We start from the raw sequence: 16,773 nt of genomic DNA on the forward strand, positions 1-16,773 counted from the left end.
CTTCAGATTCATAGTCACAGATGATGCAATCAATCACAATCACTTCATACCAAAGGAAAGTAGATACCTTTGGCGGAACAGTAGTAGCTGTACACTAACCAAGTCCCATGTCTGCAAGCTATTGGTTAAATCCAATAAATCAGTTAATCCATATACCAATCACATCTTACTTCTTAAGGAAGCTTAACTGGTTACTCCAGCATCTGACCTTTAATACCAGTGACTAAAGTCTATCCATAAAGTGAGGCTTAAAGCTATAGTCACTAGGGAGACCAGGGCACGGCAATAATTACTGTGACCAAATGCAGTGAACCAGCAATCTGGTCTGCCACCACTCGCAGTCAGTTGCCATCTTTAAAGCAACTTGCATTAAGATGGTAATAAAAAGGCAAAAAGACTCTTGCTGTGATCAGTGTGTAACTGAATGGGTTGATTTGGCAATTACATAAAATCTGTTTGTGATAATGGTGATCAACTGTGGCAAATCTATTGGCATCTACATACAACGAAACTCACATTATCTACTCGTAATCAGAATTCAGTCAGAACCTCATGGATTTGTAACAGAAATGAAAATGTTCCTCCACAAATAATGATATAGTTGCTGCAGGACAGTGATTTAAAAATGATGATGTGCACAACCTAACATATATACAGAAATATAACCAGAAGCAGGCAACCACTTGAGCCAAGCTCCCAACTGCAGAGACGGGCAGCTGAGTTGCGTTTATCGGCACATGCTCGCTCAGACTGCCAACACATTGCAATCAATCTGTCTGTGTTTAAAAATTAAATGGCAATTATTTGCAAACCTTCACCAATCTGTCAGAGTGATGGCAGTCGGTCCGAGCTGGACTGTGTGTGTTTGAAGACAGGCTGCCTCCCACAAGGGGATCTGTGCAGTCGCCTTGCGATCAAAAGTGGTCTGCTAAAGGTCGATGGTGTTGCATGCTCAGCCTTTGGATGATCAGTTTGTTCCAGCAACGACTTGCAAAAGATTTATTGAAATCACTGAGCAACCGCCTATTTTTCCTAGTGGCAAAGAGGTTGCCACCCTATTTTCACTCTAGTGTGACTGAGCCATTAATCAGTCTGTCAGTGTAGCATAAAAAGGCCAAGCTGATCTTTAGCCTATCAATCCAGTGAATGAGTGAAACATGTTACCGTGTTTGGGTCAGCCTTGGCCGGGCTGCTGAGCTGCTGGGATTGGTTGCTCAAGGACAGCTGCTCTCTGACTGACTCTGCCTCTCTCTGAGCTGCTTCTGCTCGCTGGAAAGAAAAAGAAAAGGAGAAACGTTCAGGGAAAATCCTGTGTCGCAGGTTCCTACAGTTAAAACACTATTAATCTAAAGTTTAACGCAGATCACTTCTGTGTGAGTTCAGTGTTAATTTTAATGTACACGCTTTCCCGTTTTCCCTACTCAACCTGTCTCATTTTTTCCGCTAGCCCTGGAGAAAAAATTAAAGAGCTATTTAACACATCCTTCGAGACAGACAAAATGGGAATAGTGAGCCCAAGAAAGCGGGAATAAAAGTTTTTGTTCATATGCAAAACCCCTCCCCTTTTACTCTGTTTAAAATCTGTCAAATCGGTGACCGTTGCTCATTGACAGCAAAGACATCTGTGAAGGAGAGGAGTACAATGCTGAATGCACAACACTAGCAATCAAACTGAACAAGTTTTTCAGTACACAATCTTCTATCAGTCAACTGCACTTTTTATTTGGAAAGCGAGTCAGCCCCTTTCAGCGTAAACAATGATATACTTCAGAGTGGAGGGTGGCTGGAAATGTGATGTACAAATTTAGAATGACAACCAAGAGCGAACATTTCCTTAATTAAAAATCTCAAGTTATTCCTGAGCATTGAGATGACACCCGCTGCCTGGTGTTTACTGCTAAAGTGCCGTGCTCCAGTAGGGAATCATCTACCACGCCGGCCAACTTGCCATCATTAGGAGTTACAGGGAGCCGATTCCACAGTGTTCCTAATTGCAACCATATTGAGAGCTGTTATTGACTGGGTGGGAGTTGGACTGCTAGTTGCAAAAGAAAATCCTGTTTTCCATTTTCTTCTTATAAAAGCATATAAAAAGTCTGTGACTGAGCTGGAGGCCATGCTGTCATCCTCTGTAAACCTCAAATCAGAAGTGTGAATAGAGTGTGTGTTTGTGTGTGCGGCATTATAGTCGGAGCGTTAACCTTTAGGCTAATATTAACATTACATGCCTATGCTACCCCTTTAACCACAAATCATACTCTTGGGCTAATAATGAAAGTTAACAACAATGACATTAACAGATACCACAAGAATATTTACAACACGAGGGCAGAGGGCAGACCGGGGGGCTTATTTCAGCTGGATGGGTTTAGTAGGTGTGTAATAAACAAGCAAAAGAAACAGCAACCCTCGCAGTGATAAGCAAGCCACATCTCATGGATTCTCAATAGACAGGAATATTTCGGTATTTTTAAAGGTCTATTTTTCATGTCAACAAACCCACAATAGAAAAAAGACCAAAACCACCTTACTGAGATTATCTCAGCAACAGGCCCTCATGCTCTTTATGAAGGTTAAAGAACAGTTTCTTTAAATAATATCCAAAAAATTATGCCCACTGTGACGTTAATCAAACCAAAGCACACTGTGCAAGTGTACTTATTATAATAGCTTATTAGAAATAATATTTATACAGCAAAGTGCTTCACATATTGGATAAAACCACACATTAAATATGTTTCAATGCCCCCGACTTACACACTTTCAAGCATATGGTCTTAAACACACCAACAATAAAAACATTTGTGTGACCAATATCGTAAAAATAAAGCGCAAGTATTTAAGAAAAAGTTAACCCGTTTAGCAGACATTTAAAACAAACCACAGATTTCTGAAGGATTTCGGCGACAATAAGGAATCCAAAGTTCAGCTGCCAAAACCTCAAAGACTCAATTTAAAGTAAACGGTTAATCAGAGATCGACTGTCGTCACAAAACACTCAAAATAAAAAGCAGGAGCCTGGCCATGCAGGACTTTGTATGCGATTCATTGAATTCAATTAAAATGAACGCTAAACCTCACTGCAATTAACATGGAGGGGTGTCGAACACAAGGCTCGAGTGCCACAATCAGCCCGGCAAAGTAAGAGATAAACAATTAAAGGACAGAAAGTCCCTATCAACTATTTTTCTGTTGACAAAGTTTCTTTTCTTTTCTTTTTTTTCTTTTTTTTTTTTTTAATGGGTCCACAATAAAATAAATGACACACAGTGGATGTGTGTTAGCACAATAAAAAACTTGTTGGTGGTTTGGTCATGTCACATTTGTTTAGAGGAAGCTAAAATATAAAATATCACTAAAATAAATTGTTTTAAATCGGTTTACCTCATGTTTGCCTCCACAACAATTTCAGCCAGCATTTGTTTCGTCTACAATTTAACAATGAAACTTGTGAAGACAACTTGGACAGTGTTGCACTTAAACAAAAAAAAAAATACTATTCAGTATTAAACCGAGCGGGCTACCTGATTGGCTCTTTCCAGGTCTGTCATCAAGATCTCAATCTCATCCGCCCTAAGAGACAGAAAAACATGTGTTGTTACTTCAGATAAATGCACAGAGGATATAAAAAAACCAAAAAAAACAAATATGGATAAATGAATGATGACGACTCGCAGAAAGAGAGGTGCACACATTTAGAGCATCCTGGTACGGTGTCCATTAAGCTACTGTCTAAATTTCACCTTAATCCATTGATTGTGAACTCCATAACCCAAACAACTTGTATATGTGCGTGCATACATGTATTTAAATGTGTGTGTGTCTATGAGTGTGGGTGTGCACATGTAAGCCCCTAAACCCAGGCCACACTAAAACAGAGGGATTACATTAATAGAGCTCTAAGTCCTAATACAGCAGACTAATCTGCTATGAAGCTGTGTGATTGTGTCTGACTAATGGTCTGGATGGAGGCCATGGTTCACCTCTCACTTGCTAGAGGTCAAACAGCAAGAATACATCCCCGTAATACCACCTCTCATTGGACTTTGGGAAAAATATTTTAAATAATCCCTCCATCGTGAGAGACGTAGATACCTGGCACTTTTCTGTGAACAATGAGCGGGAACTGAAGAATACAGAAGCGCAGCGAATGTTAATATTTCGTAATGACGACTTTAACTTTGAGTTAAACTACAATTGCCTTTCTGTTTTTGAGTTTTCAGCATGCGTGAATATGTTTCCCAGCACGAGGAGGCTTTGGAAATAGTGACCTCACCGATGGTCTATAACGCAATGCAACGACATGGCATAAATGCGTGCGTGTTTATTTAAGACATTCCTCGCTGATAAGAATACGCGAGTGGCACCGAGTGGAAAGGCGTGAGGCGCATATGTGCACTGCGCGTCCATTAAGACCTTTTGATTTTATTGCAATCTTTTGATAGTGAACCCAGTAGCCCACGCAGCTTTTGTATTTGTGTGTCACAGTATGAGAAACAGTGTTATGTCCCATAGGCTTGAGTACTACTGATTTGAATGTGTTTAACAAAACAGACACAGTTGATATTAGGTCAACATTGTGCCACAGGCAATGCAGCAAAAAGAATCAGATGTGGGTGGGAGAGCTTTTCACTCTCCGCTTTTATTCTTTCCCTAACAGTTAAAAGGATCTAGTATGTATTTAAGCAACATAATAGTACACTACCTCAACAGCTTTTATCCCGTCTTAAGCTATAGTGTGCAGGACCCGCAAGCGCACTCAAATCGCGCACCCGCGCACACAAATGTTAAGGTCAGAGAGCCAACAAGCTAGAAAAGCTTGTAATGGAGAGCGTTTATGGGTAGTAATGCAACCCAAATACACCACCGCTCCTGCTCCAAATGTGATCATTTAATCAAAGTACAGATGCACAAAGTCTTCTTAAATAACCTTTGGATTTGGCTGTATTTGGGAATTATAAAGGCAAAGCTAGAGGCTGAGGGCCAAAGCAGATCACAGGGAAGGGATTTTCTGCATATCCTGATACAGTCAGTCAGTCAGTCAGTCAGTCGCTGGGCAGGGCAGGAACTGTCCGTGGCCCGCCAATGCACCCGCTGGAATGACTTCATCAAACACTGGAGAGTAAAAGGGGGGGTGGGTCCTTCGTGATGATAAAGTCTGATTTTATAGCACCCAAACTTATCTATAAAACACCATACAGCAGCCACAGGGAGGAGCTATAGAGTAGATACACAGCCAAAATGGAAAACGCACACAATCAGCGCACACTCAAACACACTTGCACACACTCTTTTGTACCATGAAAGCCAATGGGTGCACCCAGTGACATCAGTGAGTACTATAGGACTTCTGAAACAAGCCCAGAGCCTCTGAGGCCCTACTGTACTTCCTCCATCTCAGACAGGCCTTTTCATCTCCTATCATCTTCTCTCTTGCTCCTCACTCAAGCGCTCCTTTTCTTTTCCACCCTTTGCCTGCCTCCATCCTTTCCCCCTCAACCGTTGCCTTCCCATCGCCCTCCACTTTTTTCACCCCCTCCTTTCATCTTTTTCTTCCTTCCACCTCCCCTCTCTCATCTTTCGCCCTCTCTTCCTCGGCCTCTGTCCTCGGTGCCAGCAGGATATTCCCCTGATTTAGATTTTCATTTCCCTCCTCTATCGCACTCTTATCCCCTCTTCCTCGCTGAAGCCTCCGGCCCCTGGCTCGCTTTTTGCCCTCCAGCTTTCATCACTCCATTCCTTTTCTTTCCTTGGCTTTCTCCACATTGCGTTTTCACAGCGTGTTACCTTGGGGATTTCAAGGAGGCTTAAAAAGAAGCTAGCTGTGAGACCGTGTCTGTGTGTATGTTGTGCGCCATTTTGTGTTGTTGTGTGCTTGGGCTGGACACCGGAAAGAAAGCCCTATTGACCGGTGCCTAATTATCGGCAATTAAACGGATTTTAACCAAAATGTTATCAAAGCCTCCTACATGCAGATAAAGCTATGCGCAAACATACAGAGGAGTCTCCGCACACTCAGCTCACACACTCACACACACATACACACACACACAAAGCATCCTGTGGGGCTGGAGATCAATATATCATTAATCTTTAACAGGGACTAAACGGGTAAAATGCGGCCAAGCCAGACCCTCACAGCGTCGACACAGAGAAGGGGGGGGGGGCTACGCTACATCTGCAGGCCCGCCTCCCGCTGAAGCTGAGACTCTCCGGGCGCAGCAAACATCGACCAAATTCTCAGGGAGTGCGTTTGTGTACGTCCACGGGTGTTTGTGAGAGTGTGTTAGTGCTTATTTTAAAAGGCAGATTACCCAAATGCAGCGAGAGGATGGGGGGGATTTGTCACGCAATGTCCTCCTTAGTGAAAAGTTCAGAGCGAGTGTGTGCGTGTGTGCACGTTTGTGTGTGTGTACCCGCACGTGTCTGTGCGCTTGTGAGGAGAGAAGCGCATAATATGTATGTATGCGTTTGTGTTTCGCAGTGCCAAAATGTATGCAGTTAAAGGGTTAAAAGTTGTGTTCAGCCAAACACTGGCGATTTGCTCAGCCAAGCAGTAAACGGGGGAAGGACTCCAAGGACTGGGAGGGTGCAGGGTTAGAGAGGGTTTGTGTGTGCTTTAAAGCGTTGCATTAAAATTTCAGATCACAGCACGCCACATAGTCAAGGACCCTGACTGCCTCGGGCTCACGAGTGAGTGAGCGAATGAGTGAGTGTATACTTGTACGTGTGTGTGTGTGTGTATATATGTGGGTGGGCATGTGTTTATTAGCTTCTGTAAGCAAATGGGACCTACTATAAGTGTCTTTTCAAAAAGTGTTTTCTTCTGACATAAAACGAAGAGACAAGGACGCCAAAAGAAAGCGTAAAGAAATGTAGGAAGAAGAAAAAAAAGAAGTGCAGGAAAGGGGACGGGAGGAGGGAGGGCCTTCTGATAGACTATGAAACATATTGATTAGTGCTATTACACCGTGTGCAATTTCATCCTGTGGTCTTTCCTCTCACACTAAAAAAAACCAAACACCAAATGCAGGAGACAAACGACAAAGTGTGCGAGTGAGCGAGGTAAGAGGGAAAAAAGGAAAAAAACAGGGAGAAAAAAAAAAAAATTGTGAGGAAGACAGAAGAGGGATCGATTTGTTTTTAACAGCCAATCAATTTAACAACTCCGTTAATGGAGAGGCACAGTGAGTTTGGGGCAAGGTAAATGGGATGGGGTGGCGATGGTGGTGGTGGTGGGGTGGCCTTAAAAGTCAAGTTGATACTCTCCCGTACTTTGTGTATGAACACAGGATGCCCTTGACCATTTTATTATCAGTCCCTGGATTTAGCCAAAAGAGCTCATATTTCAGCCAAGGCAGGGTGATCCCCCCCTTCCCCGGAAATGTAATTTTTCAGCTTTGCGTATGCGATTCTGGTGCTCACGAGGTTCTGGGTCCTGCTGCTAACCCAGAGGGAACGAGGAGTGTGAATGTCATAAAGTGCCACTTCACAGTGCGGAGTGCTGACATGGAAAAGCTTCTGTTCTCATCCTCAACACTACTATAAGATCGATAATGATAGATGCCCAAAGCTCGACTGAAGCCATCTCATCTTACAGGTCCTATTAGAAAACATATGTAGCTTTCAATCTGGCACCTCTCTATCAAGTCTCTGATGAAATCTGAAAGCTCTTTACCCCATTAAGACATCAGGCGCCTATATAAGACTTATACGTACATATCAGGTCTTAATGGATTAAACAAAACCACACACACATCCGCGCGCACAAAACAAACTCTATTTTGATGTTTTAGTTTGGCTGCAGAATACATTACAATCCCTTTCAGTATTTACAGTGCATGGGTAATGCCGGGATTTGGAGGCTGCTGGCTGTTGTGGGAGAAAATCCAGCTGTTAGGGAGAGAAGGGGGAGTTTCCATGCAAGGAGATTCACTAAACAGGATGATTATGTCAGGAGGAGAGTATGGAGGAGCCAGAGGGGAGAAGTCACCCGCAAACACACATAGATCAGTGAGGCACGTACTTTGCTGTGGATTCCTCGTCATACTTTGTCTTCAAATCAAAGAGCTCGGCCTGAGTTGTTTCAAGTGCTGCAAAAGACGGTGAGAGACAGTTAAGGGTTTTCCTGGTGCAAAGTGAGCTGAAGAAGCAGATCCAGACATGAGCGATACTTTTTAAAAGAGCATTAAAGGTGTAAACATTATCTTTGACAGCTTCTTACTACTAAAGTCTTATTTCACACGAGAAACTTTGGCATTTCTGTTTCTCAGTGATGACAGCTGAGATTTTCTTAGATCTCCAGGCCTCGCAGACACCTAGTCCAGATGTGTCAGATTAACTATGAGTGTTAAACATAATAATCACCAGCAGCTGTTTTTTTTTTTAAACTCATTTTCACAATGGGTGAACATTTATTGAGAAATAGAGAGGAATAGAGGGAATCTATTATGATTTCCTTTTTTCTGTCACACAAAGGTGGATGATCACATTACAAATGACAAGTTTTAAGTAATATGGTCGGTGTATGTGGATGTAACCCCTATGAGCCCAAAGCTCCGGTTAAATATATTCTTTTTTTCTACTTTGGGATCTGCATGATATCACTGAGAGGGGATATCCTTATATGGTCATCTCAGGAACGCAGCTTTGCCTGGGAGCACAGACGCTCCACCCACCTGATGTTTCAACCCTTCTATTTGTCAGTCTGAAGAAAGCTGGATTAAAGGGAGGTGGAAGGGAGCTAAAACAGCTTGTTTCAGGACAGCAGAATACAGGGCTTCACGGGTTTAAGGTAAACAAAGATGACGCTGAACTTTTAAATCATACAAAGCTACTCTACAAAAGTACAGGGATAAAAATATGGAACTGGAGATTAATATAATAAGTCCCCTTTAAGAAGTTTTCAAAGGCTTAATAGCCAGCCCAACTACACTTTCAGTGATAAGAGCACTTTATCTAAAGGTGGGTAAACAATCCCCAGGTGTGTACAGGCTGCGTAGGCTGGTACCTGTCTGTAGGGACCGGGCTTTCTGTTCGGCCTCCTCCAACCTTGAGGACATGGAGTCCTGGCTCTCCTGGAGTTTCCTACAAGAGACCAGGTAGCAGAAAGTCACAGTCAGTCAAGAGATACTGAGTCAGTAAATTCTGAGCTCACACTTTGTGGCAACTGCGACTATTCTCTATTTTCCCACCATTTCTGAAGTGTTTTCCACCCTAAAATCCTCCCAACACAACCCACTCCTCATTAAGCAGCCCTATTAGGCAGGAATGTCTGGCCACTGGGGCACACTGCACCCAGGGGGGAGAGAGAGAGAGAGAGAGAGTGCGCGAGGCTTGACTAAGGGAGAGGGGGGAGGGGGCGACAGAAACCACAAGGATAAAATAGATTCATTCTTAGCATATAAAAAGTTGGGCTCTGCTGAGAAATTGCCACTGCGTGTAAAAACATCAATAATCTAGCACAAAGATGGTCTTTATGGCACTCTTTGATGCCCCCCTTCCCCGCCAATCTGTCTCTCCTGTCATCTCTATTTTTCTGCCCTCTACTTCATCCTTTCATCTCCCTCACTCTCTCTACCCTTCGCTCATTCCTTGCAGGATGAAATGCATCGGAGGTGCCATCCATTTACTCCCCCCCCCCTTCTCTCTCAGACACAGGAAGTCAGCTCACTGCAGACAGGAAGGGGCCTATAAAACACTGACGTACAGGAAATACAGTTGGACAATTGATCTTCTACTGTACGTCTGAAAGGGACAGTGAGCTTTAATACAGCTTCGTCAAACAAACGAGATGACTGACAGGAGGAAAACGTGCTTTGTAAAGTCCGTTTCATATTAGTAAACTGTATACATCAACTTGAAATGAGGACTTTCATCAGAGGGATGGTGTTTGCAGTCTTTTAAAGACTGCAAGCAGCCTGTAGCTTGGAGAAAGTCCATAGCGTTCAGTGCATCGGGTCTCATTCGCTTAGAATTACAGTGGAGACTGTTTGGAGTCAGTATATCATTACTAAATCTGCATGGTGAGAGTGCGATTTAGTAGTAAAACTGCATATTAACATGCTTGAAGAGGAACTCCATACTGTGCAGCTGAGCACTTGTGACACGCTGAATTTAATCTGTTAATTCTGTCGGTCTCAAACTTTCATTTCATTGCTGATAAAAACGTTCAGGTCTGACGCATCCATCAGAGCTTTTTTAGCTCTTGTTCTCCCTCAGTGAAAATATGCTGCGTCTTTAAGCCCCGAGGCTGCAGCGGCTAATCACATGAAGCCTCATCACTCAGATGTCTGCACATCTCTTTTTTATTTGATTTGATTACTTCAAAATAAGAGCACACATTATCCAAGTTAATATGGGATCACAAGATAGCTTAAACTAGTTACTGTTTTTTGGGATCCAATGTAGAAGCAAAGGAGCCTGAGTTAGTTGTTACGTGAAACAATATTCCTGCCTCAAGTCCATTATACTTTAGGCCAAATTGGCCCTTTTCTGGAAAATGGCAGTATTAAAGCATTTTAGCCTCACTAAGCAGTTTTTTTAAATGTCCCTAAAGCATCCGGAAGCATTTTTTGAGCTTATTACTGCCCCCGTCTTCCTGTACACCTGAAAATTACACACTTTAACAAAAAAAAACCCATTGTATTGAAATAAAGTAGTCTTTATCAGCAAAGCATATTTTTGCACAGCAGAGGCCCGTGGCAGCAAAATATCCAACATAACGGCTGAAAAGTATCTTGGTAAACAGAAAATGGGAGTGGATGGTGTCGATTCCCATCAAAGCGAGAATGGCAAGCGCCCACATGACAAAAATGCTGGCATTGTCTTTTATGCAAGTTATCTCCATTCCTACATTTGTGCGCAGGAGGAAAGCAATAAGCAACAATTTGTCGATTAGACTGATAACTACTGAAAAAGAAAAGAAAAGAGCCCTTGGAGATTTGCTTAAGTAGGAATTAGTAAGTTGTGAACAGAGAGCCCTGCTAAATAAAGTCTGAAATCTTAAACCTATCATTCAAAGATAAGAATCAGCAGTTCTGCCTGAGGGCACAATGACCCAAAGCATTCAAACTGCAAAATAATGCAGAGGTTATTACTTTAAACACAGCTGCAGCAGCGCACATACGCACATAAACATGCGCAACTTTTACCTCTCCTTCTCTGCATAGTCGTTGTGTAGCTGGAGCTGCTTCTCTTGGGCCAGGTTCTCGGCTTGATTCTTCAGAGACTGCTCGTACTCGCGAATCTTCTCCTTCAAGGCCTTAATGGTCACCTCTGTGGAAGAGATTAGAGCAAAGAGGCGAGCACCGAGAGAAAAGAAGTCAGAAACGTGAGTGATCTAGATAGAAAACACAGACAGCAAACTATGGCACTTTTCTATATATCTGATATAAAATAGCAGTGACGATGTTTTTAGCGAGGTGTTTGACCTTTGCCTAAGAAGCAGCATTTCACATCCTGCATTCTTCCTCTGTGAGCACAGATGAAGACCTTGGCCCCCATGGCTCTGGTCTAATCTTTGAATCCGCAGCTGCCGTAGAATATTCAACTATCACTAAGAGCAGATATGCTGCATTCATTAGTACTGCATTAGTACCGAAACCCCATAACCTGCTGCCGGCTGAGCGCTGTATGTTGCAGCCTGAAATAAATCTAACACATAACTGGAGTAATAAATAGTCCTCCCTATGTGTATGTGTGTGTGTTTCTCAGAGAAAGATATAAGTGAGTGAGACAATGATATAACGCATTGCTGCTCACTACCTTTGACTGAGGGCTCTTAGCACTTTGTGTGTGTGTGCGTGTGATTTAAACTCCAGTCTCACTGCTCTGACACATAATCAATAGAGGAGAGTCCCCTCAGAGCCCTCTTACCCCTTAACTGCTTAACTGAACTTTAAACATTTAGGTTGCGGGGATCAATGGCCCCTGCACTCTGTGTGTGTGTATGTGTGTGAATGTGTGTGGTGTGTGTGTGCGTGTGAGAGAGAGTGTGCGGGCGGATCCGCGTGTGTGTTTAACAGGAGTGGGAGTTCCACAGTGTGTTTTGGGGTTTAAATATCCCCCATCTATTGAGGCGGGAAGGAGGGATAAAGGATGAGGGAACAGGAAAATCAATGGCAGAATGGAACCCTGCCGCTATCGAGCTGTTCCAATTAACTCTCACTGAGGAAAGGGGGATTCCAAAACATTCCCCCGTTCGCTCGCTCACTCCTCCTTTTCGACTGAAATTACACCACTTTTTATTACCGCTTCTCACTCATCTCTCCCCGCTGTTGTCAGTTTCTCCATCTTTAAGTGGATGTAGATCATTGCATTTTATTTTTTTTTTACATTCCTCCAACTCTGTCACATCTTTTTCATCCTCACGGGAAACTTTTTAAATGTAAACCTGTGGACATTTTAGTGTTTAGGAATTTTTTTTCCACATATCTCAATGTCAAAGAGGTATAAACCCGCAATGATGACGACAGATTTCAAGTAAAGCTGCACAAACAAGGCAGTCCACGCACACACGCAGAAAAGAATTCTGAAGCAAGAGTAGAGACTTTCTCACCTTTAGTCCCCTGAACTTTAAGACATTTCCACTTTCGAGAGAGCTATAAGCTAAACCGAAAATATGTCCAGAAACTGAAAATGTTGTGTTCATCTTGCTTCACATACTGCTCGTTTTTTTAATGAACTAAAACTACATTTTCATACACAAGCAGGACAAAATTTTCCACTACACTTTTCACACACAGACTTGACAACAAGGCCACCAAAGTGTATCTGCCGATTCAATTTAGCAATGTTTTCTTTTTTGATCCATTAGAGAAAGAAAACAACTCAGTGGATAGTCTCCTCGGTTATATTTTCAAAGTTCAGTTGCTGCTAACCAGCTGTACTCCAACACTTCCTATCTACAGGGTTGCTGTAGTGGCCCTCCTGGATATCACTTTAGCGGCTACTCCAACAAGTCTCTCCTAGACTTCAACTACCACAGCAAATCTGCAGCAGGTGACTCAGTGAGTCCGTATTCTGCTCCAACCAGACCCTCCTGTTACTGCAATTAGATGCAATCCAGGACAGGATGACTGGTCCACTGTAGGTCCAGCTGGGCATATTGTTTTTAATTTAGTTAACATCCTTTTTTTTTCTTTTTTCTTTTTTTTTTTTTTGAAGAAGAAGAAGAAGAAGAAAAAAAGAATCGCTCTACAACAGCTTTACAAAAGCTTTTCACTAAAACCCAGGTTACACAAGTTCTCTTCTCATTTAATTTTTTTAAAGTTTATTTTTAGGTTGCTGGGAAGAGGGATGGATAGCACAAGTGTAAAGAGACCAGAAGTGTAGGGAAAAGGAAATGACATGGAGTGAAGATCTGGACTCACTGGCATTAGTGTCTGTTTTTTTCACCAACGAGCGTCAACATAAAACACCGGAATGTGAAATTTTGATAAGTATTAACTAGTTAATTGTATGGTCTACATCTACTTCTGTCAAAGTCGGGAAAATCCCATAATGTGTGCCTGTGCACGCATCCGTCTCTAACCTTGGTTTTTAACCTCTGCAAACTCTTTGTTGTAGTCCTCCAGTGTCTCTCGAAGTTTGGTGTTCTCTGTCTCAATGTCGTGCATCCTCTGGAGCTTCAGCTGCAGCTGCTGAGCCAGCTCCAACACAGGTACAGGATCTGGTAGAGAAAACACACACCATGTTAACACACTGTAAAGCAGATCAGACAAGCAAGGGCGGCAAGGTGGTGTAGTGAGCTAGGAATAACTACATTCATGGCCCTGTGAGAGAGAGGGAGAGCTTGCCCTGGTGAAGAGTCCTTGGGCAAGGCAATGAATCTCTAGCAGCTCCAGGACAACTGTTCTGGAGCCGACCCTGACCTCTGATCCCCCTTTGGAGGATTAGTGGTTAGAGCAGAAACCAAAACATATCGCAATTACCAGTCATACTGCGATGAGGGGAGAACAGTCTGACATCTTCAAATCAGAGCTTGGCTTTACTTTTAGAAATATTAATGTGGCAGTAAATTCTATTTAATGTTAGTTATTTATAATAAACCTGTTTTCAAACTACTCTCCATGATAGAAGGTTCAATACTTTAGAGTAGGGATGTCCAACTCATTTAACATCGTGGGTCACACACAGCCCAGTTTGATCTTAGGTGGAACTGCATGATAAATGTGTAAAATTACAGAAAGAGTCATGATAGTTCATTGCACAGATTGTCCTGTAATTATAAAATATAAAGTTTTTGTTAATTTACTGTAGATTCACTAGTGGCTGAAAAGCAAGTGCTTTCCTGTCATTCAATTACTTTGGTGTAGTATGAATTGCACTGGGGGTAGGCAGTCTTTATCAACAGGAAAATCTTAAAAACTTGTGAAAATACAGTTTAAAGGCCGGATTCAAGTGTTCGTCGGGCCGATTCAAGCCCCCGGGCCTTATGTTTAATGCTCCTGCTATAGAGTAAAGCAGCTTAACCTTGATGCGTCTTCATCACTGGCTTCTCACGGCCACACTTAAATACATTATTCTCACTTACTGATAATGACCTAAAAAGAAAGTCATCAGGCTCTTATAACATCAGAGCACTTCGGTGATTAGAAAAGAACAGATCAAACTTCGTACTTATAAGTCACTGTTGGTTTACCCATTCTTTCCTAACAAAACTTTATCCATAAAGTCTATTGAAAGATAGACTATCAGTCTTTGTATCAAGCGACCATTGTTGAGTTAGGAGATTAACTTTGGTTTCTGTATGCGGGGAAAAAACATAATGCGTCAACTGTTGGCGCAGCGGGAGAACCGGATAAGTAGAGGCACACAGTAACATAGATGAGACAAATTAACAGGAGAGATTACTGGGCTATGATCAGTTGAAATGTTTCGCTATGATGCCGCTTGAAAGCGAGAAAGAAGAAAAACATGGGAGCAGACAGATGGACAAAGCGAAGCTGTAAAAACAGGCAATGAGAAAAGGTAAATACGAGATTAAAGAAACAGAGACAGAAGGAAGAAAGGCAACTTTCTGGAGGCATTTTACCAACATCTCTGAACACACAGCAGGGTTAACTGTCAGTGTGATGAAGAGAGGCCTGTCAGTCAGGCCAATCACATCTGATTGGTGCTCATGGGTGGCAGACTGGTGACAGGCAGCCAAGAGACGCAGGCGACGCTCATCAGCATGCCAGCTAAAAGAGCAGTTTATGTGTGTGTGTTTGTGTGTGCGTGTTTATGAGTGTGTGTGTGTGTTGTACAGATAAGAGGAACTGACAGCTTACAGCTGGGGGTAAGGGCTGTGTGTGTGCGCGCGCGCGTTTGTGTGTGTGTCTCATGTCTGACGCAGTTAGATATCTTAACTATGCTAATGAGAGATCAGCAGAGAACGATTGGGGAATTTCATGCTGATTTTGTGCTGTCAAGGTGACACGCCATGCAGGGCTTGGCTCTGACACACGCACGCACGCACACACCTCTTCACATAAACACATGCGTTTGCTTCCAAAGTCTCACAAAAAAAATACACACAAGTACAAACACTCACTAACATAACTGTACGCCCTGAATTTGGACTCCTATCTGCCTCTGTGCCCTTGAAAAATCAACTTTCTCTCCCTCTTATCAAACCTGTGTCCTTCACTTGGACCCCCCCGCTTCAAATCAACTATACAGCCTGTTAAAAGCAGTTTGACTGGTGGGCCACTGGTGCTGAACGCTCTCGCCAGACACCTTTAATCTAAACCAGAGCACACTGGGCTGACTAACCAGGCCTTCAGCTGATAGAAGACAGAACAAAACACACTGTTTCCTCTTTCAAGACTGCTGCATTAGTCAGGCCGGTCTGTGTCTGTGTGCGTGTATGCATCAGGCATTACATCATTGTCTCGCTGCAAGTTAAGAATAGCCCCGTCAGAGCTGGCGCTGACTTATTGGGAGCAGTACAATCCAAAGATATTACTGTAGGTCTATCCATGTGGGAATATGATGACCTCCTTACGCTATAGATGAACTCAACTCTTTCATTCCTGCATACACGGCCCCTTCAGGGCTCCCGAGCAGCTGAAAGTCTCCTACCAGCAGCACTGTGGCTGTGTGTTCTGCAGCTCTCGGTGCCGCGCGGCCCTCCCTCAGCCTCAGTGCTGCTGGATGCGACCGCTCGTGTATGTGCACACTTTGCCGCGGCCAATTGTGGGCACGCTTGTCATCCGTATCAGGACGCACCTTCTGTTAAGACCCTATAACGGCTATACCAATGGGGATGAGGTCTCCTGGGGACATATTAAGGCGTCGCACACGCCTGGATGAACAGTGAAGCAGCACCAGAGGGACGGTGTCACACGTTTTCTGCGTTTTTCCCTGTTGCTGCTGTCTGCACGGATGAGGGAAGGTCTCCCTGATTGCAATTCCGGACTAGGGAGGAGTCTACACAAACACACTTGTATCATCACTAAGAGCAGTCTTACCTGGGACATCGATTATTTTTTTGTACACGTTCAAGAAGGCGGCCTCTGCTTCTTTACTCCTCTTACTCAAGGCATCGATCTGCAAGGAGGAAAAATAAAACGTAATTGTTAAACGTCAGTTACCATACACTCCAAAAGCAGGCACATTAATTTAACGGTGAGAGCCGTCTACATATCTGTCTATCCTCACTATGCCTTGGTATGTTGCATGAGATCGGGGCCGTCATGACAGCGGCCACGTTGGTGTTTCCTTCCCGTGAAGTCAGTTCAGCTGTTCAGCCGATGACGGATGCGTTTCGTTTGCTGTGTACGTGTG

The 16,773-nt window shown here is 43.2% G+C and overlaps 1 protein-coding gene across 3 annotated transcripts in view; it reads right to left on the reverse strand.

The window, feature by feature from the left end:
• Positions 1 to 16,773, reverse strand: part of cux1b (cut-like homeobox 1b) — a 62,224-nt gene that overhangs the window by 19,529 nt on the left and 25,922 nt on the right. For all 3 annotated transcript variants that reach the window (XM_005742092.2, XM_005742091.2, XM_005742090.2), the window contains exons 4-10: positions 16,458 to 16,536; positions 13,535 to 13,672; positions 11,154 to 11,277; positions 9,011 to 9,087; positions 8,027 to 8,093; positions 3,525 to 3,573; positions 1,165 to 1,269 (exon numbers count right to left, since the gene is read on the reverse strand). In XM_005742092.2, coding sequence (XP_005742149.1) covers positions 1,165 to 1,269; positions 3,525 to 3,573; positions 8,027 to 8,093; positions 9,011 to 9,087; positions 11,154 to 11,277; positions 13,535 to 13,672; positions 16,458 to 16,536 — 639 coding nt within the window. The remainder of the gene's footprint in view (positions 1 to 1,164; positions 1,270 to 3,524; positions 3,574 to 8,026; positions 8,094 to 9,010; positions 9,088 to 11,153; positions 11,278 to 13,534; positions 13,673 to 16,457; positions 16,537 to 16,773) is intronic.

This window comes from Pundamilia nyererei, unplaced genomic scaffold (genome assembly GCF_000239375.1).
Source record: "Pundamilia nyererei isolate P.nyererei 1_Seehausen unplaced genomic scaffold, PunNye1.0 scaffold00117, whole genome shotgun sequence".
Classification (NCBI taxonomy): domain Eukaryota; kingdom Metazoa; phylum Chordata; class Actinopteri; order Cichliformes; family Cichlidae; genus Pundamilia; species Pundamilia nyererei.